Source organism: Euprymna scolopes, chromosome 16 (assembly GCF_053919585.1).
Source record: "Euprymna scolopes isolate OS-2025 chromosome 16, ASM5391958v1, whole genome shotgun sequence".
NCBI lineage: Eukaryota > Metazoa > Mollusca > Cephalopoda > Sepiida > Sepiolidae > Euprymna > Euprymna scolopes.
The window spans coordinates 51,709,166-51,734,650 of NC_136497.1; the positions used below are offsets into that span (position 1 = coordinate 51,709,166).

At 33.6% G+C, this 25,485-nt stretch overlaps 1 protein-coding gene across 12 annotated transcripts in view; it reads left to right on the top strand.

The window, feature by feature from the left end:
- Positions 1-25,485, top strand: part of LOC145295953 (protein argonaute-2-like) — a 179,528-nt gene that overhangs the window by 100,980 nt on the left and 53,063 nt on the right. For all 12 annotated transcript variants that reach the window (XM_080141848.1, XM_080141842.1, XM_080141847.1 and 9 more), the window contains 9 exons: positions 7,064-7,184; positions 9,735-9,916; positions 11,614-11,750; positions 11,964-12,098; positions 15,762-15,849; positions 16,952-17,035; positions 17,232-17,295; positions 22,960-23,031; positions 25,350-25,397. In XM_080141848.1, the coding sequence (XP_079997974.1) occupies positions 7,064-7,184; positions 9,735-9,916; positions 11,614-11,750; positions 11,964-12,098; positions 15,762-15,849; positions 16,952-17,035; positions 17,232-17,295; positions 22,960-23,031; positions 25,350-25,397 (931 nt within the window). The remainder of the gene's footprint in view (positions 1-7,063; positions 7,185-9,734; positions 9,917-11,613; positions 11,751-11,963; positions 12,099-15,761; positions 15,850-16,951; positions 17,036-17,231; positions 17,296-22,959; positions 23,032-25,349; positions 25,398-25,485) is intronic.

Sequence of the window (25,485 nt, forward strand, 5' to 3'; positions counted from 1 at the left end):
AAACACAATTAAAACGGAACTAACTTTATTTCCATTCTATTTTTTAAACAACCCCCAAAACATAACGCTCTCTTCCAGTTATAGCCAATTTTTTTTTAATTAAATAAAACAGGTCAAAATAAACAGATAAGCGCATTTTCTTTTACATTTTTCTTACAACCATTGTCATTTAACCAACTGCAGGATATCGTTACTTTTGTGGGGTTGTTTTGAAAATGGCACGGAGATTATAATTTCGTTCCAATTTAATCTTTCTGGTCGAGCCTATTTCGAAAGCCTGTCTTATCATAGATTTGAACTACAAATAATTTATTACATTTTGATTATTACTATCTTAAGACTTAAAGCTTATATTTATTTCATTTTTCTATTTATATATTGAATTAGTTATTTCCAGTCTTATTTAAACTTAGTGCTTTCTTTAAACCGGATGAACCTTTTATAAAGATATGAGTTTAACGTAAAGAACACGAACAAGGTTTTATTCAACTGAATTTCTTCCAGTTTACTAACAAAATATATAAATTTAAAAGAGATATAAATAATAAAATAAAAAGGTTATGTAATTTAAAAGAGATATAAATAATAAAATAAAAAGGTTATGTAATTTAAAAGAAATACACGTACTCACAAAAGCAGAACTTTCTTTACACATTTTTTTCTTTAAAACCATAACAATGAGACTAACAATTACCTAGATCTTAGTAATTATTTGTTTTAATAGAACTGTTTTAATTGTACTGTTTACTTAGTTAACCTAAGTTGGTATTACATTTATTTTACATTTACTTTTTTTTTTTTTTAATTATTACTTTTAGACTGTGACGTTTACACCCGGAAGTAATGAGTCACACGTAGGTCGCTTTTATTCATTCCTTTTGGTCAAGATCAAAGTGTAGTATCTGTTCTTCAGATGCTGCACTTCATTTTCTTGTTCTCTTTCGGTGGAGGAGAAATCCTTCACGACTGAGACAATTTTTATTTTTGTACCTTTTCTCCACGTTAAAAAACGACCCTGGTGTCTAACTCTGTCCCGTGGGGAGGCATAGTAAATAGGTACAATATAATTGTTTATAATTGTACTATTCAGAAATATTATTTATAGTTCATCCATTTCAGTTAGTATACATTTCCTTTACGCTTAATTAATTTACAATCATTAATATCGTTAAACAATTCCGTTTAAAACCGAAATTATGCCACCCAAACGAAGTAGAAACGAAAGTGAGGAAGAAAGAATGGAAAGATTGGAAGCTAATAGACTAAGAGTTGCTGCAATTCGCTCCAATGAAAACAATTCAGATAGAGAAAGACGTCTAGAACTTAACAGGATACGTCAAAGAGAAAGGAGAGCAAGACTGTCAGATTTGGAAAGAGAAACCCAACGTGAAGCTGACAGAACTAGACATGCTGTAAGGCGGTTAAATTCATCACAAGATGAAATTCAAGAAAGGCAAAGATATGCACTGGAAAGAGAAGCAATATTACGATCGAATGAATTATATGAGGTAAGTAGACGTACACAAGGTCAGTTGAGAGTGGCTCAACGACATCAGAATGAATCGGAAACCCAACGAAGCTTTCGCCTATACCAAGGGCAACAACGAGAGAGGCTGCATGGAGAGAGAGTATAACTTTGCCCCAGCAATTGACAGAAAACGAGGCAGCTAGACAACGAATGACTGCTTTGAGACACCATGAAATAGAACACTGCAATAGAAAAGGATTGCTCTACAACAAAAATGACTCTCTCACTACAGCTGATATAGGAAAAATGGACAAAGTATGTCAACATTGCTCAGCTGTAAAATTTAAAGGAGAAACCCCTGGTTGTTGTTGTTCTTCTGGCAAAGTTGTGCTTGATAGCTTTCCACCACTGCCTCAGTTGCTTCAAGATTTGCTCTCCGGCAATGGTCCCATCTCTAAAGATTTTCTGCAAAATCTACGCAGTTATAACAATTGTTTTGCAATGACATCATTTGGTCACAAAATTGCGGCAGTACATGGGTGGAATCCTTCTTTTAGAATTCGAGGCCAGGTTTGCCACCAGATTGGGAGTTTTTACCACCTGAAGATGAAACAGCAAAGTTTATTCAAGTCTACTTCTTGGATAGTCTGGAAGAGGAACTACATAATCGGGGACGTGACAGTAGACTCAATAGAGACATTCTCCAAAGTCTGACTGAATTTTTACATGAGAACAACAGCTTTATTTGTCAGCTGAAAACAACAAAGGAGAGGATTGAAGAAGAACACTTGGTAGAACATAAAGTTGTCATAAGGGAAGACCGAAGGCCGCAAGAAGAGCATCCACGGCGATTCAATGCTCCAACAACAACGTATGAGATTGGAATATTAATAGAGAATGAACCAACAGCTAACCGGGATATTGTCTTGCGTTTTAGAAATGATACATTAAAATGGATCTCCGAACTACATCCCCTCTACGATACTTTAATGTACCCGTTAATGTACCCCTATGGTTCTCCATCTTACAACATCTACATGAAGGCATCCAATGGGCGAAAAGTTACCCAACAGCAATTTTATTCGTACCATTTAATGACTCGGCCTGGAAACTATTTTCTCTGGTACCGAAGGCTATTTCAACAATGGCTGGTGGATGTGTACTGCAAGATTGAAACAGAACGTTTACAGTTCCTGAGGCGTGAGCAACAGACCCTGAGAGCTGACAATTATAGCAACTTGAGAGATTCAATTCTTAGGGAGGATGGGAATCCAGAACAGTTTGGTCAACGAGTTGTACTTCCGGCAACTTATACAGGAGGCCCTCGATACATGTTTGAGCGTCAAAGTGATGCCATGGCATATGTTCGGCGAATGGGCCGAGCCGACCTCTTCATCACGTTCACAACAAATCCAAAGTGGACAGAAATTACAGAAAATTGTCTTCAAGGGCAAGACCCTCAGGATCGTCCAGATATTGTTGCCAGGGTTTTCAGGCAGAAGCTAAAAAAGTTACTTGAATTTATTAAAAAGGGAGGATTTGGCAGGTTGAGGGCTTTCCTGTACAGTATTGAATATCAAAAAAGAGGACTGCCGCATGCACACATCCTCACCTGGCAGGCCCCAGAGGACAAACTTCTACCAGAAAAAATGGATCTCTGCATATCTGCAGAGATCCCTGACAAAGAGGAAGATCCTGATCTTCATGCTAAAGTGATGGCACATATGGTGCATGGACCTTGTGGACCATTTAATCCAAATTGTCCATGTATGATTGACAACAAATGTTCCAAAAAATACCCAAAAGAATTTCTTCAGTGTACCGAGCAAGGCCAAGACTCTTACCCCAAGTACAGGCGAAGAAAACCAGAAGATGGAGGCCAGACTGGTACAATAAGGATGAAGAGAAATGGTCGGTATGTTAATCAAGAAATAACAAACCAGTGGATTGTTCCGTACAACAAGGTCCTCCTTCAGCAGTTCAACGCTCACATTAACGTAGAAATTTGCAGCTCGATCCAAAGCATCAAATATGTCCTCAAATACGTGAATAAAGGATGTGATCAAGCAGTGTTTGAACTACAAAGAACTGATGGAGCAGCTAACCAACAAGGCCAAGTACAAAGTCACATTGTGGATGAGATCCAGCAGTTCCAGAATGCAAGGTATGTCGGCAGTTCAGAGGCGGCCTGGAGGATAATTGGAACATCCCATCCATGAACATTTCCCCCCAATTGTACAACTTTCTGTTCATCTTGAAAATGGGCAGCGTGTCGTGTTCTCAGCTGATACTGCTCTGGAACGAGCCCAAGGTCCACCGCCTGCCACAACTTTGACAGCATTTTTTCAACTCTGCCATGAGGATGACTTTGCAAGGGGTCTCAAATACGTAGAAGTCCCTGAGTTTTACACTTGGAACAAATCGACAAAGAAATGGATGAGAAGAATGCGTGGGGTACAAGTTGAAGGTACTGAAAATGATGATGTATGGAAGGCACCATGCATTAGGAGAATCTGCATGATTAGTCCAAAAGCAGGGGAGTGTTATTTCTTACGCCTGTTGCTCAATGAGGTTGCTGGTCCAACTTCATTTCAAAATTTGCGAGCATACAATGGTCAGGTGTTTGAAACATACAGAGCAGCGTGCCTTGCTCGAGGCCTTCTAGAAAATGACCATCACTTGCATCAAGCAGTAGGAGAGGCAAGTGCCACTCAATCACCTTCAAATTTGCGAAGCCTATTTGTGATAATTTTAACAGCCTGTGAGCCAAGAAATCCTCTTGAGATCTGGATGGCTTTTCGTGATGTAATATCTGAAGACATTCTTCACAGATACAGGCAAGAAGTTAACAATCCAGAAGCAGATTTTAATGAGGACATCTACAATAAAACTCTTTGTCTAATTGAAGAAAAAGTTCTCCTTATGTGCGGTCAACCATTGGCAAGCTATGGATTACCTGCACCAACGCAAGGGAGAGATGAAAGACTCGCGAGAGAGTATCAACGTGAAGTTACTTATAATCTTGAAGAACTTTCCCTACAAGCAGAAAATATGCAAGAAAAACTGACCGATTCTCAAAGAGAAGTTTACAATTCATTCATGGCAATGTTGGAAGCACAAGGTGAAATGAACAAAAACATGATGTTTCTTGATGCTCCAGGTGGTACGGGCAAGACTTTTGTAATCAATTTGATCCTTGCAAAGATTAGATCCATGAGAAAGATTGTGCTTGCAACAGCATTCAGTGGCATTGCTGCTACTCTACTACAAGGTGGCCGCACTCTTCACAGCACTTTTAAAGTACCCTTGGATACTCATCGAATGGATCAGCCAGTTTGCAAAATTACTGGTAACTCAGCCTTGGCAAATGTAATTAGAGACACCTCTGCAATCATTGTAGACGAAGCCCCAATGACGCACAAGAGTGCTTATGAAGCAATTGACCGAACACTGCAAGACATCACAGGAAACAAGAATCCCATGGGTGGCATTCCAACCTTATTTTGCGGTGATTTCCGTCAAATCCTCCCAGTGGTTAAAAATGGCACAAGGGCTAACATTGTCAATGCAAGTTTGAAACAATCCTATCTCTGGAGGCACGTTATAGTGAAGAGACTGACTACTAATATGAGAGCCTATATCTCTGATAACACAGCTGGAGCAGACTTCTCAAAATTGCTTCTCCAAATCGGTAATGGTCAGTTTCCTATCACTTCTTCACCTGACACAATTAAGATTCCAACTGCGCTTGGTAAATGTGTCGGTAATCAGAAGCAACTGAAAGACAAAGTGTACCCAGACCTGCAAAACAATGGAAAATCACCGGATTAGCTTGCTGAGAGGGCTATTATTTCGCCATTAAACAGCAATGTGAATCATTTGAACAATTCAATAATGGATGAATTTCCAGGAGACACAAAGCAATACAAGTCAGTTGATTCGGCTACTAATGAATATGAAGCTGTTCACTACCCTGTGGAGTTTTTAAACTCTTTGGAGATATCTGGAATGCCTCCACACATTTTAAATCTCAAAATTGGATCGCCAATCATGATTCTTCGATCCTTGGAACCGCCAAAAACAACAAACGGAACCAGATGTGTTATCACCAGATTGCACACCAATGTACTTGAGGCCACCATTTCCTGTGGTCCCTACAAAGGCGAAACCGTTCTACTGCCAAGGATCCCCTTAGTTCCATCGGGCTCAGAACTTCCATTTAAATTCCGAAGACTCCAATTTCCTGTGAAGGTGTGTTTTGCAATGAGCATAAACAAAAGTCAAGGTCAGACATTTAACACCATTGGCGTAGACTTGACATCAGACTGCTTCAGTCACGGTATGTTCTACGTCTCCATCAGCCGGACAGGAAGTTCAGAAAAACTCTACATTCTGGCTCCAAATCAAAGCAGCAGAAATGTAGTTTACCCTGAGGCTCTTCAGTGAAAAGTTCGAGAAATGGATATGAGGAAAAACTGACATGATCTGATTGTGGTAAGTTTTTAGTATTGAATGTGCAAGATAAAATTTAAGCAAGAGTTGAAAATTACTTCAATGAAAAATTTACTATGTAACATCAAGTAACCTTCCTTTTTGATGAAAATGTTTTGTGAAGTTCCTGATTGAATTTCAGTCACAACAAGAGGTAGTTAAAATGTTAATCACCTTATGCAATCGTTGCTCTTACAACATCAACTTACTGGAAAGGTGCCCACAGATTTTGGTACCCGAGTGCGCAACAAAGCTCCGTGCGAAGCACGGGTATCTTTGCTAGTTTTTATATAAAACATTTATTTTAATTACTCTTTCTTCTTAGCAGATTTTTGAGGTTTTAAGGATAATGTGTAGAAGTAAAGAGACTTATTTTTAGTTATACAAGAATATACAAGATGGTTTATGATTTTTTTTCCAATAAAATCAAGTAGAATAAATAGTGGTAATAATCGTGATCTTGTAAGTTATAGGTTAACTTTATAATTTAGGAATACATAAAAGTAACGTATGCATTCAAATATATTTTTAAATAATGACTTTTTTGTCAGTGTACCTCTACTTGTTTTACAAGTACTTTCACATAATATGCTCCGAAGAACTTACTGCATTTGTACCTTCTCTCAATTCACTCAATTAGGACAAAATCTATCCCCCACTTCACTGTAAAACTGCTTAGAAGCTAAAATATTTTTTTTTACTTTATAGCTTGTCTTTTGGAATTACCTCCCTTCTCTGCATTTTTTCCAATTGTACAAACATGCAAAAATTTAAATGTAATGTAAAAAAACAAAACTATATAATATAAACCAAATCTGACTCTTATCACAGTAGTCCCTTACATTTCAATGACGATATGCCTTGAGACAAATAAAAGTAAAAAAAAAAAAAAAAAAAAAAAAGAAATTTGTTTCAAAACTTAACTAGATAATCACTCTTGGAAAGGACAGGTATTGAAAAAAATATTGACTGAAGAATATATTCAATCACTTCTGAGATTAATATCTGTATCTAAAGTAAATTCTACATTCAATGTTTGTATGGAATAAATCCATGTTTTATATCAGTTCACATCTGATTTTTTTTCTTTTTCTTTTTTTTCAGAGAGATTATTGAAACTATGGTACAAGCATATAGTAAGAAAATATTCAATGAGGAAAAACCAGTGTTTGATGGACGAAAGAACCTGTACAGTAGAGCATATCTCCCCTTTAATAGAGATCGGGTAAGCTAAACTATTACTATTAGTGTACATCCTCTGTCAAAACTGATGTGGAGGGGTTATGCTTCATCAATGTTTGTGTTCACTATTTGTCTAGTTTTATATCACTAAAATATTCATATAAAAGCAGAATTGTGCTAGCAATTTAATTTTTTATATATAACTGGTGGGGGTGCCTGGCGTTGCTCGGGTGTTTGGAGGTGTGTGTGTGTGTAGGGGGGGGGTTAACCCTGTTTAAATATTATTTTAAAAAAACATGATTTTAAAAGTTGGAAAAAACAAAACAGCAAACAAACGTAAAAAAATGGGGGGGGGGTGAACGTCGAAAAGCAGAAAAAAAAATGGCATAAATCACACTGTTTTCAACCTATTAATGTTTCATTGAATTATCTTCGTAATAACAGAAAAAATATTTCTCATTGAAAAGATTGGCCAGCGTTGGTATGACACAAAATACAAAATTTTCGTTTGGCACCTTGCAACATTTTATGTAAAATGTCTAGAAAATTCTGACACTAGCATGGTCCTTATTCTGCATAAGTACTTTGTCCTTTTTGCTTTCTATACCAATTTATGTTGTTTTGATGTTTTTTTTTTTTTTTTTTTTTTTTTTTTTTTTTTTTCCATTAACTCAGTTTTGGAGTGAAATTGTTCAAGATACTAGCAGGTTGCTCAGTAATAAAATATATTTAAATATGATATTTTAATTTATGTAGATTTTTTATTTATTATTATGGTTTCCGTTCTGTTAGACCTACAGCAGATGTGCTAACGGTTATATCTCATAGGATTAGTGAATCTCTCGACAAAGGCTTCCTTTCTAGGGCAATTACTCTTGACATATCAAAGGACTTTGATAAGGTATGGCATAAGGGCCTACTTAACAAGATTTCGAGCTACGGTATAACTGGAAATGTTTTCTCAATTATTAAATCATTTCTCTCTGATAGGCTCGTAAGAGTAGTGGTTAATGGGCAGAAATCAGAGGCCCACAGTATTAATGCTGGAGTCCCTCAAGGGTCCATCCTGGGCCCAACTCTCTTCTTGATCTACATCAATGATCTCTCAAAAAACATACTTAAATCATTCATTGACATCTATGTTGATGACACGACCATCTATGACAACACTTCAAAGGCCGTAAATGACAAAGTTCTCTCTCTCCTCAGATCTTGAGCGCGCGGTACAGTGGGGGAAGAGGTGGCTGATTACTTTTAATGCACCTAAAACCAAGCTCCTATCTTTACATCATCAACGCTCTGACCCCCATCTGGCATCAATTGAAATGGATGGCTCTCGTCTTGGGGAGGCTCCATGTTTTGACAAGCTTCTGGGTTTGACCTTTACTCCTGATCTGAAATGGAACACATGCATCAGGTCTGTTACCAAGGTCACTGGGAGGATGGTGGGATCCTTCTACCGCTCCAGAAGATATCTCACTATTGATGCAATTCTCTATCTGTATAAAAGCCAAGTACGTCCAAGGATGGAGTACTGCTGCCACATCTGGCCAGGAGCTGCTAAAATAGCCTACCCTGCCTTGACAGAGTACAAAATAGACTTTGTGGCTTAGTGGGGGATGCCCTTTTCTCTTCCCTGCAGCCTCTCTCGTTGCGAGCCTGTCTTTGTTTTATCGTTGTTTCCATGGCAAGTGCTCGTCTGAGCTCCAATCTCTGCCCCCCCCCCCTTGCCAATCTTTCATGAGAAACACCAGTCTGGCTGAAACTACTGTCAATAATTTTCCCCACTCTTTATCTGTGCCTAAATCCAAACGTAGATTCCATGAGCAGAGCTTCTTTCTCAGAAGTGAACGATTGTGGAACTCTCTTCCATTCGCCTGTTTCCCACCTGACTACTACTTGGATGTCTTAAAGTCCAACATAAACAAATTCCTGACAAACCACCCCCTTAAGTAAGATACTTTATCAAATCTCCAATACTAATGATTACTACGATACTATCCCATTGATTACTGTACATGCAATAACCCTTATCCACGAGTGGCTTCCGGGCTTTAATAAGTGGTGACCTCTATGTAAAAAAAAAAAAAAAAAATTATAAGCCAATTCTCTATTATTATGCTGTACCCAATATATAGTAGTGATTTCAAAAGTAAAAAAAAAAAAAGGAATGACTTAGGTACCATCAGCTAGAATCGAAAGCAAAACATTTAGCTCTCCAGCCTTATTTGATACTGTCTGAGCTAAGTCCATACACATTCAAAAACTTTTTAAAAAATGTTGTCAAAGACATGTGTAGAAATAATGTTTAGCTGACTTAGGCCTGTCAAGTTCCAATATTTTTTTTCAATTTTGACCTCTTAGCAGCTATTTTTACTGGTTAAAAAAAACAAATTGAATTTGTTCCACAGGTCCAAATCTCCCATATATCAAGTTTCAAGTCCGTAGACCAAAAAATTGACAGTAGTTTGGTAGATTACACATACAGATAGATGATGTCTCGCACATACACACACACACATATTGATGTAAGCAATGATTGTTCTATTTCAATTTTATTTTTTTTCCTCCTTTACTCATTTTTTTTCTTTAGGTTGAGCTTGAAGTCACATTACCAGGAGAAGGCAAAGACAGAATATTTAAAGTTGGCATCAAATGGATTGCACAGGTAAATCTTTTTGCCTTAGAAGAAGCCCTCACAGGACGAACACAACAAATTCCATTTGATGCTATTCAAGCTCTTGATGTGGTCATGAGACATCGACCCAGTATGACGTAAGTAATATTCAATCAGTCACTCATTTAATCTTTGTGGTCAGTTTTTGTTTTTTTATTTTTGCTATATCATTACTTTATTTTATCTAATCTTTCTTGGAATTCATATATTAAATCCATTGCTATTTCTGCTTCTCATAACATTGGTTCTCTCTGTCGTTCTAAACATTTTCTCACACCTGAGGTTATTCTCTATCTCTACAAATCTACTATGAACCTGTGTATGGAATACTGTTGTCGTATTTGGACTGGTGAATCTGTGTTCCATTTGAAGGTTCTTGATAAGTTGTAGAAACGTATCTGTAATTTGATTGATGTACCCCCCCCCACACGTGTGCGCGCACACACATACTTTCTTCTTTACTGCAACCTCTCTCTCACAGATGTGATATTGCTAGTCTGTCTTTTCTGCAAATATTATTTTGGCATGTGTTCCTCAGAACTGTCTGATCTATTCCCTGTTTCCTTTGTTGCTTTGGAAAAAATTATAGCTTATGGAACCTGTGATGCATAATTGAAATCTATCGGACTTTTGATCATTTACACAATGATACTGTTAGAAATGTAGGAAATTATTATACTATCCTAAGACGCATCGATTCGGCATCACCATATTCGTTGTTGTATTTGTCATTTTGTTTGATTTAACATCTGTTTTATGTTGGCATGTTGGACTTTCAAATGAACTTTTCTCTGACCAGGTTTTTATTTATCTCTCTCAGGTTCATTTTTATCGCTTCTTTCCATGTTTTCTTTGGCTTACCCCTGCCAATTTATCCTGCTATCTCAGCTGTTCTATATCTATTAACCACCGCCTTGTTTTTAAATGACATGTTAACAAACTTTTGTTTGCTTTTAATAATCAATCTCTGATCGTTTCACACATCGTTTCCAATCATTTCAAGATTTGAATTATTCAGACGACTGTTCTTATCTTGAATGTCATTCGCACGTTTTGGTTGATGTAACTTCCCTTTTAATTAATCCATGTGGGTAGCATGCTCTTGTTCCATCAGCCATGATTGGATAGAAGTCCCAAGTAAGATTGTACATCTACAAACATAAATAGGTTTAAGGTTCCCAAAATTAATAGAATTGTCTGCAAGGACCTATGGTGTAGTGGATAAAGTATTTGGTAAAAACCAGTTGAAACCAAGCAACACTAAAAAAAAAAATGCAATTATTAATTACTTGAGATTTCTACCCAGTCATGTTTGAAATTCTGTGCAGATTCCAAGTTTGACAGAAGAAAGATTCGAAAGTCCATCAAGATACTCTTGAAGAAAACTGGAGGTTACGTTGACCAAAACGGTGTGCAAATATAAAAGTGTGCAAGATGAGAACAGTAGACCAAATAGTATGAATTATCGATCCTTATCCCAAAAATTCAAAAATATCCTCTCAAGATGTTGCTTATTAACCCTCATCCTTAAGTTGCCTCTGAGCCTTCATAAACAATAACTTATTGTAAAAAAAAAAAAAGAACTTTTAAAAATTAAAGAAAAAGCTGAACTGGCTTAACAAAATTTTAAAAATAAATCTGCCACTCTACTTATTTTACCTGTCCGATAAAAACAGATATTTTTAATAGGAGAAAAAGTTGTGAGATTACCAATTCCCTTCAATATCATGCAAAGATCTGTTTAAGATTGTCTAAACATCATCTGCAATTACTTTTTATATTGGATGTCTTTCAGATACACGCCAGTGGGTCGTTCTTTTTTCTCACAACCAAAAGATTATGAACACCCCTTGGGAGGAGGTCGAGAAGTATGGTTTGGTTTCCATCAGAGTGTCAGACCGTCCAATTGGAAAATGATGTTGAACATCGATGGTACGTTAGTTTATGTCACTATATTAATAAAATTGTGCGGCCACTTCTCAAGTGACAATGTATGTTTTGTTAGTCTTTGAAGTTTGCATCTTTGACTCTTCTCAAAATAGTGAAGATTTTACCATTGCTGTTAAATACCCTTCGCCCCACCCCTTTGGAATCCAAAAAACGAGGGATAAGAATTACCTAAAATAATTTCTTTTTTTATTTTAGTGTCTGCCACTGCATTCTACAAAGCTCAGCCTGTGATTGAGTTTATGTGTGAGGTTCTCGATCTACGGGAGATTGGTGAACAAAAGCGACCGCTTACAGATTCACAAAGAGTAAAATTCACTAAAGAAATAAAAGGTAAATATTTATTATAGATGTCTCCTCTCTCTTGTATCTTTCTCTTTTTCTCACAGAGTTTATCGGTGCTTCTCTAGAATTTTCCCAATATTAAATAAAAAGAAATATCTGTATAGTGTACAATGATGGCAAGAAAATATATACCAGAAATCACAAAAATTTATCAAGTAGTTTTATTTTTAAATATGAAGATCAAATTTTGTGGCCCAAACGAACAGCAATATTGCGACGCCATCTTCAAAGCAAGAGAAATAACTCCAAATAATTTAAGATTGCAAGATTTTAGAAAGATATTTTTAACATGGGGACATTTGAAAAACTCAAATTCGCTTACAAATTATTTTCTCTATAAAAATAAAACTACTTGATCAATTTACGTAATTTCTTAATATATTTTTTTTTTCCATTATCAGACTTTTCTTGTATTTTTGTTTTTTTTTTAAACGGAAAATTCTGAGCAAGAACCAGTTTTTCTATAAGATTAAGTTAAGAAAATCTGTTTTTGCATGGTAAGCATAGGTTAAGGAGTGATCTAAAGTTTAGTGTAGTGTCACGTTAAGTGGATTTTTATTTATTTACTAGCAGGTACCTGTGTACCCTGGTGAAAGTATCCCCTCCCTTGTAAAAAAAAAGAACAAAAAAAAAAAAACAATTAAACTATGGTTGTTAGTAGGAGCCACTGTGCCCGTGGCCCAAATAAAAGTAACAACATTAGTATCTATAAACACATTTTTATTATGGGAATTTAATTATGTGATGTGATTATTCTATGTTTTCACCTAACGTGTTAAATAAAAGTAGATAGGTGTTACCGTTTGTCTGTAATCTATAATGAAAATAAAAGAATGAACTAAAAATTAATTATAATCCAGTGCGTTTATTCTGAAGGGAACATTGTATCACGAAGAGTAGAAACAACCAAAAAACACTGCTGCGGACTTGAACAATAATTCACATATTTTTCCTTTTCACTTTGTTGCAATTTTTTCCAGTGATTATCATCGAGTACAGGCTTAATTTTAAGATTGAAAAGGAAATTTAAGGTAATATTTTGAATGACTATAATAGTCAAGGAGAAATTTGTAATGATAACGTTTAATAAATGGAACAAACACTTTTTTTTGCCACGTCAGTTGTTAATGTTGCCCCTAGCCGTGAAGTGTTTCCCTTTTCTGTTGGTAAGGTGTATGCAATTTTATCCAAGTTATTTTGGCAATGTGAAAACTAAGTGTGTAATCTATAAGCGCCATAGAAATTTTCAAAAAATTGAAAAGGAAAAATCTAAATGCTAGTGGCAAGATTAACAACAGAAGTGGCTAAAAAGTGGGTGTTCGCTGTAGTAGAATGTTATAATTCTAAATTTAAGCCTGTAAGTGCTGATAATTGCCTGAAAAATTCACAAATAAGTGAAAAATAAAAAAGTAAATGGTAGAGACAGCATTGTTAAGGTCCACCAATTCTTTTCATTTGTTTTGGAATCTAAAAGTTATGCCTTGTAATTGATGATAATCACCAGAAAAATAAAGTAAGAAAAACTGAAAAGGTAAAATCTAAAGGCTAAGGGTCAGCATTGTTCAGGTTTAACTATTTGTGCGGATTATTATTGATTGGACCCTCTGCTATCAGGAAAGTCTGTAAAAAAAGCTAAATATTTAAAGATTTGGAAGGGGAAATTTTTTTGTCTCAATGTTCTTTTATAATATGGTAGCTTAGTGTGCAAACGATAATAATCTGTAGAATTAGTTGAAAAACCTGAAAAGGTAAAAATATGTAAGGTGGGATGCCAATAGTTAGCATGCACCCATGTTTGTATTGTACTGTGGTGCAAAGTGTTTTCAATGGGATAAAAACATGCACAAAAGGTTTAGATTGCGGGAAGCTGTTTTGTGATTTCCGACAACAAAGGAGAGTGTTGTAGTGGATAGTGTGTTTTAAAGATTTAAAAATTTGTGAAAGATAGTATGTAAACTGGAGTGAAAAATAAAGGGAACGGAATTCTAGTCTGTATTATGAAGCGTGTTAAATGGTAAAAAAAAAACTTGATCACAAGGGCTGTGTAATTTTTTTTGTTTTAATGTCGACAATGACAATCGAGATTCTTATAGCGGATAGCCTTTTTTAAACTTTGTAAAAGAAAGCAAGTAAACTGGTTATTGAACGTTCGTTTAATGATTTTCTCTCTTGTATTTTTCGATCTTACATGACTGAAGTGACCTATGCATTAAATGACACTAGGTGAAATAATGTGTCTCTTAGTGACGCCATATTTTAATGTTAGTAAGCGTTCCTTAATAGAGTGAAGAACTGAATTCTGGAATATGAGAATTATCAAAGCTCAGCCAATCAGAATGGATGGATTTTGGCGAGGGAGGCTTTATTATTTGTGAATCAGAAAATCGAAATATTATGTTGGATCTGTGTATGTATAAGCCACTTACAATTGGTGTAATCACAGAATCTGTGGAATGTGTAGAATTCCTCCCAGTGACTACTTGTAGCAGTAAATATATAGAGAAAAATAGGGACTCCTTCCTCCTAAAGATGATGCAATTGTGATGGTGTTGCTTGTAGGATGTAATGTAGCAGTTTATTATCATGACTGAATGTGTCTGAAATGGTGTTTGAAAACTATATAAGATAATGGCTATTAGCCTAAATGTATTGAGTTTGTATGTGGCATCTGTTGTTGGAAACCTACAATACTTTTGTCCAGAGGGGAATTCCTGTGGCTACTTTATTAACATAAAGATTATTATTTTTAAGAAAGTTTTCCTCAGTCCAGAAAAGTATCTAGTTTTCTTTTTATCAAAAGATAGAACCATTTCTCTGTTTTTACTTATTTTATTTTTGCTCACGTTCACCCCTAACAAGGCATATCGCCATGGATGTATAAGCCTACTATTTGAGAGCATGCCTAGGAAAGATTAAGATGTTGGTATACATTACATTTAAACTTCTGCATATCAGTATAGTCAGGGAAGCAGGTAGCAGGAAGGGAATTCCAAAGTCTAGCTATTCAAGGGAAGAAACTATTAGAGTAGAAAGCTTTTTGGCACTTAGGGACTTCAACAGTAAACGGGTGTGATTTTGTTGCTAAGCAGGTTTGTCAGGGAATATGTATGTCGAGGGTGGGGCACAAGTGCAATGAGTTCATCAGAGCACATTCCATTAAAATATTTGTAAAACAAGCACAGAGATGCAGCATTGCGGTGATGGGACAGGGGTTAGAGCTTAGTTTTAGCTTTTATAAACATGAAAAAAAAGATACCTATACCTCTCTCCCACTCTCAAATTTTTTAAAGGGAGGCAATTAATGTGGCTATTGACGAGAATTGTTTTAAATATTTTTTCCTTATAAATTGTTTAGATAACATTTTTTTAGAATTATGGATACAATTTAATGACAATGAAGTTCTTCTCTAAAAGGTTTAGTCAATTACCATTTTCAAATCATAAAAATAGCATTTCAAAACCATTCTGTTTAAATTTTAACAGAATTTATGTGACCCCCCCCCAACTATTTGATGAAGCAAGACAATTATTTTATGCTAAACTTATTACAGTCTTTTAAAGAAAAAACTTTAATATATATATATATTGTATAATTTTATTAATTGAATTTATCTAATTCTAATCAAATATTTTTTTTTCTCTCTCTTCAAGGCTTAAAAGTCGAGATCACGCATTGCGGGCAAATGCGCCGTAAATACAGAGTTTGTAATGTAACCAGACGACCAGCTCACACACAATCGTAAGTAGTTTTTAACTTAATTTTGATACTTAGTTAAAAACATGAAAATAAAAAAAATATTTACTACGCGTAAATAACAAATACAACTTGTAATTCCTGTACAGTTGCCGAATATGATTAATACATCCGAGGAAAGCTGGAGAATAGAATGACTGAACTGATAAATGATAACCATTAAAGCAAATTGGTGTTTATGAAGTGATATATCTGTCACATGACTAACGTTTATTTTGTTTTTCTTTACGTTTTTTATTTTTTTTTTTCTACATTCAAATTCTACATTCAAGATAACATTCTGAAACATATCATTTCATAAATCATAATTTTGATTAAAATCACAAAACTTTTTAAACTCTAAATTATATATAAAATTAGAAGGATGTCCTTCTCCGAGTGGATAAAATTAATTTAACAGCCCTTTTTTATTAAAATTAAAATGCTATTAAACCTTATGTTTCTTTTCAATTTTAATTGAAATCCATTCAACTGTTTTCGTTCTAATGAATGTCTAAAATTTAAGGGATCTTAAGAAGAAATTGATATTCAGGAAACCTTGCTTAATTGGTATCTAATGCCTATAGATCAAATTTCATGCAAATCTGAAATATTGGAATTTTCAAATGCTAGGTTCTGCCTTCTAAAAACCCTTTCAGATATTTCAAACTTACATTTTGAGAATATTAATTAGCTGATGTCTAATACCATTAAAATTTCACAAAAATTTTAATGTAGGGCTTCTATCCATTCTTTAACCCCTTTACACTAAACTAAATATAACTCACATTACTCACTCTTGCACCTAGCAGCTATACATGGAAATATATAAACATATACACATATTTAACATAGTGATATATTGATTGATAAAAAGCTGTTTATTATAATCATTTTTATATAAAGGTAATTTATAGAAGGCAATGTGAAGGTCAGATGGAAGTGTAATGTATATTTTGGGAAAATTTTACTTTCTCAGATATGTGTTCAGCTTTAGTTCGAATAGGGGATAATTCATTGTGTTACCTTTTTATAAATTTCCTTTAATATATTCGACAATGCTTCAAGCAAATTACATTAACCTCTTATAATTATTCATTTCTTTTAGTTTTCCACTGCAATTGGAGAATGGCCAAACAGTAGAATGCACTGTATCCAGATATTTTTACGATCGATATAAAATGAAATTACAGTAAGTATCCTTTCTTTTTATTTGTAGCTTATAATTTTATTTATTTTTTTTTTATTTTTTATTATTGTATAATTTTATTTTATAGGCATAAAATATAAATTGGATAATGTTTCTATAAACTTTTAAAAATTTAATAAGCGTTTTCAAAATGGCCAAATTTTGGTTTTTAATGCAATTCTTTTTTTTCTTGTTTCAGGTATCCACATTTACCATGTCTTCAAGTAGGTCAAGAGCAGAAACATACTTACCTCCCCTTGGAAGTGAGTGAATGAATTGATTTAAAAAATCTAACCCCCAGCAATCAATATTTGCCAATTTTGTCATATTGTTTAAAAAAATGCTTTTGAAAATTAGAATTGTTTTTCTAATATATAGATGATGTAATAATTAATGAATTGTTTTTTTTTTTATTCATCTAATTAGAAAATTTGAAATAAGAGATGAAACAAAGTTATTTTCATACAGTTTGTGCTTTATGAACTTTTTTCCTTGCATCACAGCCAACAAAGTCTAGGCTATTTTTTAAATGGCCTTTTGCCTGTTGATTATCGTATTGTTGCTGGTCCTGTGCAGCTCTAGGAAATCCACTCTCCCAGTCTTCGCCCCTTTTTTTTTTTTTTTTTTTTTTTTTTTAGAAGTTTATTGCTAATCGCCTGGAGCGCCCCTACCAGGCGTTTTTTTTTTTTTTGTAGGCCAGAGTGATCTTCTAGGACGCTTGCTTCTTCAATCCTATTTTCTAATCTTTCACATCATCTCACTGTAGGATATGGATATTTAACTTCATTAACTTTATCAGAGAAAAATAATTTTCTAATATTACTTCATAATATGCCATTAGAATCACAATGATTTGTAAAATTGTTTATATATATATATATATATATATATATATATATATATATATATATATATAGCAATCATAATGAAATGTACTTTCACAGTATCACCAAATATCTAATGGCAGTTGGTGACACAGGGGAACACATATACAATATAATAAGACACAGTATATCACTTATTAATCAACAAAAATTAATTTGTTACCAAATATGTAAAACTTCCTGACTGATTATAAAATACAATATAATTCTACCAGATATAAAAAAAAAAAAATCAATATTGCTTACTAGTTTTTAGTATTCATGATCGATTAGATATTTTTTAAATTCTTTTGAAGTATTTAATACTGATGAAGTGTAACAAATAGCTGTTTCTGTGTACTATTCGTGGGTTTGAGAACAGAATATCGGAAGCATGTGATTTGCAACATTGATTCATAATTGATTAAAATATCTGTAAATGTAACTCTGCTCTTTGAAGGCTGTGAGATATGAGCTGGAGAATTGTGCGGGATGTGGACTTGAAAAAAAATATACAGCAAGGCAATGTGGACTTTGCCAAGAAAGATGGACTTCAAGGTGGTGACTATGAAGAGTGTCCTAGGGTCAATTATTCAGTGCCAAGGCTCAAGAGAAACACTTTTTGAAAGCCAAGCAACTCTGGTTCTTGTCGGAAATTCCTCTATATTAAAAAGCAAAAAAGAAAAATTAGTATGATATGTATCCATGATGAAACGAAAATATCATATTCCAAAAATTACATAAATTAAGTTTTATTTTTATAAAGAAAATCAGTTAATAGGCATTTTAGGCATTACAACATTAATCTTGCAAGTTTGAATTATTGAGTTATCTTCTTTTTTTTTTTTTTTTTTTTTTTTTTTAGGACTTTTCAAAATGACAAACAAGACATGTTCATCTGTTAATTATGAAAAAAAAATTTTTTTGATTTTAAAAATAAAGCTTATGTAATTTTTGGAATATATTTTCATTTCATCACAGGTATGTGCATCATACAGATTTTTCTTTATTTTTGTTTTTTTTAACATATGGGGAAATCTGAATAGAAACAAAACTACTCAATAAGATCAAAAACTCAAGCTGGGGATGCTCTGGTCTCACTCAGATGAAAACATCCAGAACCAGTTACAGAACTCACAGAATAGGTGACTAGCTTACAGTCTATGTAACCAAAAGCAAGTTTCCTGAAACTGATGTTATTTGGGTGTTTCCTGTGAAGACCACATCATACCTCCTTCCTTCATTGCAAAGGTTCAAATTCGCTTAAAGTGATATCATGTTGCCCCACACCTTCGAAAACAGACTTAGATTCAATTCAAGCTAGTATACTGAAAGGATGATTACAGGAAGGCCGTATATGTGACAGCAAGACTCTTCTTCGCATCACATCTCCTGGAAAACTCTGGCTGTCTGAAAATTTCCACGACTTCACCAGTCCTAAAATTTGGCCGCAGTCCTCCTGATTCCAACTGCATGGATTATTGTGTTGAGTGCAGATGAGAAAGGCACCAACCTGCAACACCAGAGATGAACTTGTCAGGATCACATTTGGTGTTTAGCAGTCTCTTGAACATCACTGAAGGTTATGTGTTCTAGCTCCCATCTGTAGGCCATAGTGAAAGTTAGGGCCAGCTTCTTAGAACAAACTGTATCTGATGAAAAATCCTCTGAAAGGTGCATTTTATATTTTTAGAATACATTAATTATTAACCAAAATATGACCCCCCCCCCCTGTCTGAAAAAAAAAAAGTGTCAAATGTATTTTGAGCACTCTCTATGTCCATAAGGGAATTGCATTCTTCACCACAGTTAATATTCAATGGAAATCCTTAAAAAATGCCATTTTTGTTTACCAATAAATTTGTAATATAAATTATTTAAAAATAAAACTACTGCTGTTTTAATAGCAATCTTGCCTGTGTCTTCTATACATGGTTATGTATTATTGATAAATATTTTTACTGTCAATAGCATTTTGAAAGTTAAATTTAATTATTACACTATTGTCTGATTATTAATTAAACTAAATTATTGTAAAACTAAAACTAATTTACTTGGTATTATTTTAATTTCTGTTTATTGTGGATTTGAGTTCTCTGTTGCGTAGTGGAATTCTGCCTTTTTTTTTTTTTTCATTTCTGCTTAAATCCCTAAATGTGAGGTTTTTTGTTTTTTAAAAAATTTTTGGTGTCATTTATTGATAATTTTTATTTTTTGTTTTAAATCTTTTTTTTTTTTTTTTACATCCTATTTATTCCTCTCTCTCTCTCTTCCTCTCTCTCTCTCTCTCTCTCTCTAGCTTTACATTTCTATTTTCATGTTTTTTTGGGGGGGTTTTCTTTCTCATCTTGTTTTGCTTCCCTTTCTCCTTTTATGACAGGTCTCTCTGTAAATTGAAAATGTTCAATTGATACATGCTTGGGTAAGGGAAGTAGAAGACGCTTGTGTCATTAAAGTATGACTTGCTGCCCCCCTCCCTCCCTGCACACTTGGGTTCTTCCTCATAATTTTGACTTTCATAGTTGAAACTGATTGGAGCTGTTATACATACACATATGTGTACCACTACCATTCTTTTTTTTTTTGTTTTTTTACTTGCATTCCTGATTTATCACATTTTTGGAGGGAAATACTTTTAAAAACATGACAGTTTAAGAATCTTAAAGCCAGAAATTATTTTCAGTTCAATAGTTTAAATACTTAAGACTTTCAAATTTCAAGATGTTACTATATTATATATACAGTGGAATCTCTAGATCCGAAAGACTGCTTACAAAATTTTCAGTTTATGAAACATGTGAAAGATTTTTGTCCTTGCATTCGAAGAAATTTTCAGGATATGAAAGATATCAGTGACAGACTATTTTTTAGGCACCTAATTCTTCGAAAATCTTTTTAAAATTTAGGTCTTTATCAATTTAAAAAATTGTCTATAGTTTTCTAGAAATATCTGTGTTGATTTTTATCTGGAAAACATTTTTTTCTTGGACTTAAATTTATTTTTTGTATTTTTACCCACCCATAAATAAAAGTTATTTTAAAATTTGAAAAATTAATGTATGCATTACAATTTTTACCATATTTGGATAGTATAGATTATCGTACATTCTCTGAAATTTTTGTAAGGGGTGGGGGAGTTTATTTTTCTTAGAAATTACATATTAGCTGTAAGAAAGTAAATAATCCATTTCACTTTGAATCGTTTTGCTTCTGAGTGCCCATAGATTGGATTGAAATTATGACCTTACAAGAAATGATTAAAGTAACAATTAAAAAAAAATTTTACATTTTAGTGTTTTTTTTTATCAAATAGAATTTTATATTTTGATGTCAAAGAAAAGTAAAAAATAAATAAGTGAAGGTATTAATGGTCAGGTTAAGTAATTTTTCATTCTGGTTTTACCCTTATAAAATTTAACTAGTAGGGGTACCCACCATTGCCCAGCCCATATAAAAAAAAAAAAGAAAATGTAGTTGCGATTGACTACACTTGCAAAATGATTTGTTTTAATTTAATTATTTTTACTGTGGAATAATTTATATCAGTTTGAAAAAAAAAAAAATCCACTGATGTTGGCCCATTCCTATGAATTTGGAATAGAGGCATGTGAGCGAGAAAAATTTTTTTAAGTGGTTACGATTTAAAAAAAAAAAAAAAAAAAAAAATTCTGATTTACGAACTATTCATGCATTTAATAGTAAGTGGATCTTTAAATTAACCCTCAGCTAAATCAACCATCATTAAAAAAAAAAAAAAATCCTCTAATTATTTGTTTTGAGGCAAGTAAATAATACAAAGTACAAAACAAAAAATATTTAAAAAAAAATCTTTTAACCGTGTTTAAATGCAAAAGTTTATTGAAATTTCCAAAAATAATTTAAAAATAAAAAAAACATCTATCATAAGGTGGGTGCAAATGAGAAAACTAATACTTCTAAAACAACCCTATAACCCATTCGATTATGGTGAGGGTCATTTAAAAAATAAAAATTTCTGATTTACATAATGCATTTAATAGTAATCTGAATAAATAATATAAAGTATAAAACAAGAATTTAACAAAAAAAAAACCTTTTAAACTTGTTTAAATGGAAAAGCTTACCAAGACGCAAGTTTTCAAAAAAAAATGTTAAAAATAAAAAAACGAAATGTCTACTGTAAGGTAGGCGCAAACACAAAAACTAATAGTTCTAAGACAACCCTCTAACTAATTTGGCCACAGCGATTGTTATACCATCACATTGCAAATTTATGTATGTAATGTATCGAGAGGTGAAGCAGTTCATGCATGCGCAGATGTTGAAATCGTTTAGAAAGAGGCAATTTTACTTGACCCATCTACCCCACCCATTGGATTCTGCAATCATTAAAGGTAGAAAAAAATTAGTATTTTATTCTAAATTTCATATATTATGCGTCTGACTGCCTGTCCTTTAAGACAGTACTAGAATCATTCTTATTCGCTTTGGAATTCAAAATTTTAGTGAGACACACACACACACACAAACTTTATATAATAGAAGAAGAATCTATTCCAAGCCCTATGAAAATACTCATCTTCGTTTTCATAGAGCTTGGAATAGATTAGATGATTTATGTGTAAAACTCCTTTCAGAATAAAAACATTTCAGTATACCAAAGCTGAACCAGAACCAAGTAATTTTGTATCTAGAGGTTCTAGTCAGTGTGTGTTTTATATATATATATATATATATATATATATATATATATATATGAGATTAAAATGACTGACCTGTTTATGACTAAACTAAAATGCATTGTGCTGGATTTATTTTGTAATGTAATTTTTTGAATAGGATTTTTTTTTTTTAATTTAATTTTTATTTTGTATATATTTGGTTTCAATAATTAAATTTATAGTAAATCAAAAAATAATCCAATGGATAGTTATCAAAGTTACTTTAATACAAATAACACACACACACATACAAAGTGATTACACAATTTTATAAATATTGAGATTTCTTTATTTGTATTTTCACTTGTCTTTAAATACATGCCAATTCCCTAATTTAAAATAAATGTTTATTTAATCTATCTAGGTATGTAACATTGTTGGAGGGCAACGATGTATAAAGAAATTAACAGATATGCAAACTTCCACCATGATAAAGGTAAATTATTGAATATTTTTGTTAATCATAAAACATAAAGAAATGAAATCTTTCTTTTGTAAAAATTTTTTCATCACATAATCTTTGAAACCAGAATAAAAATTAGGTCAATTTGGATAAAGAGAATTTTCATTTTTTATTTTCTACTAATTTTTGAAGATGAAAAAGTATTTTTTTTTAATTTTTGGAAGGAGTGGAAACTTTTTTATAAATAAAGGAAAAAAAAAAGATATCGTTCTCCAATTTAATTTTCCACCAGTCCAAAGTTTTTAAATTTTACTCCAACTCTTTCAAAATGTTAATTTTTCTCAAGTTCTTAAATTAAAAAAAAAAAAAAAAAAATGAAAATCCATTCATTAAATTTTGAAAGATTGTCATTAAAGAAAACTGAATTTGACAACTCTTAAGATTCCGTTTTATTTGAATTTGTCTCTGTTCATCCTTAACATATGAATATTTAAGTAGTAAAGCAACTGGTCTTGACGGTATTCCAATTATAGTGTTAAAAAAGCTACAACCAGAACTTGCCCCCATACTTACCAAACTGTTTAAGCGTTGCAACACCCTGGAAAACCTCATCAGTATGCCCTGTATTTAAGAATTCAGGTGATAAGTCATCTCCCTCTCAATACACACCAATAAGTCTCCTGTGTGTCATGAGTAAGTTGCTGGAATCCATATTAAATAGAGAAGTAGTCAACCACCTCAGCAGAAATCACCTTCTTAGTGACACGCAATATGGTTTCCGTTCTGCTAGACGTGCTAATGGTTATCTCATAGGATTAGCGAATCTCTTGACAAAGGCTTCCTTTCTAGGGCAATTGCTCTTGACATATCAAAGGCCTTCGACAAGGTATGGCATAAAGGCCTACTTTACAAGATTCCAGCTACGGTATAACTGGAAATGTTTTCTCAATCGTTAAATCATTTCTCTCTGATAGGCTCATAAGAGTAGTGGTTGATGGGCAGAAATCAGAAGCGCACAGTATTAATGCTGCAGTCCCTCAGGGGTCCATCCTGGGCCCAACTCTTCTTGATCTACATCAATGATCTCCCAAAACACATACTAAAATCATTCATTGACATCTATGCTGATGACACAACTATCTATGCCAACACATCAAAGGCCGTAAATGACAATGTTTTCTCTGATTCTCTCTCCTCAGATCTTGAGCGCGTGGTACAGTGGAGGGAAGAGGTGGCTGGTTACCTTTAATGCATCTAAGACCAAGCTCCTATCATTACATCATAAACGCTCTGATCCTCATCTGGCATCAATTGAAATGAATGGCTCTCGTCTAGCGGAGGCCCCATGTTTTGATAAGCTACTGGGGTTGACCTTTACTCCTAATCTGAAATGGAACACATACATCAAGTCTGTGGCCAAGGTCGCTGGGAAAATGGTGGGATCCTTCTACCGCTCCAGAAGATATCTCACTAATGATGCAATTCTCTATCTATATAAAAGCCAAGTACATCCAAGGATGGAGTACTGCTGCCACATCTGGGCAGGATCTGCTAAAAACAGCCTATCCTGCCTTGACAGAGTACAAAATAGACTTTTTGGCTTGGTGGGGGATGCTCTTTTCTCTTCCCTGCAACCTCTCTCCCACAGAAGAGATGTTGCGAGCCTGTCTGTTTTATCATTATTTCCATGGCAAGTGCTCGTCTGAGCTCCATTCTCTGGTCCCCCTCGCCAATCTTTCACGAAAAACACCCGACTAGCTGAAACCACTGTCAATAATTTTCCCCACTCTTTATCCGTGCCTAAATCAAAATGTAGATTCCATGAACAAAGCTTCTTTCTTAGAACGGCACGCCTGTGGAACTTTCTGCTGCTTGCCTGTTTCCCTTCCGACTTCAACTTGGATGTCTTCAAGTCCAACACAAATTCCTGATGAATCGCCCCCTTAAGTAATGACACTTTATCAAATCTTCAATAATAACTATTACTATGATACTATCCCATTGATTACTGTACACACAATAACCCTTATCCCCGAGTGGCTTCTGGGCCTTGATAAGTGGTGACCTCCATGTAAAAAAAAAAAAAAGTAGTTTTTTTTTTAACTTGCTCAGGTTCTCACAGAATCGAATGATTTGTAAGTGTATCTTTAGTTTCAGTTATGTTATTGGAGAGATGCACTTACATTAAACATGATTTTATTCTATAATAGCTAATGTTCTGTAATTCAATGAGTTTAATTTAATATAATCAAATTAATCACATTAAAGTCTGTAAATTGTTAAAGTATCAAAATCAATTAATCCTCTTCCATTTTTACTTTTTTAATAATTAAATTTAAATTATTTTATAGGCAACAGCACGTTCTGCACCTGACAGAGAACGAGAAATTAATAGCTTAGTAAGTATTCTTTATTTATTATATGAATCTTATTTTTTTAAATAAAATTTTTGTTTAATATTTATCAAATATGAGAGTTCTCTGAATT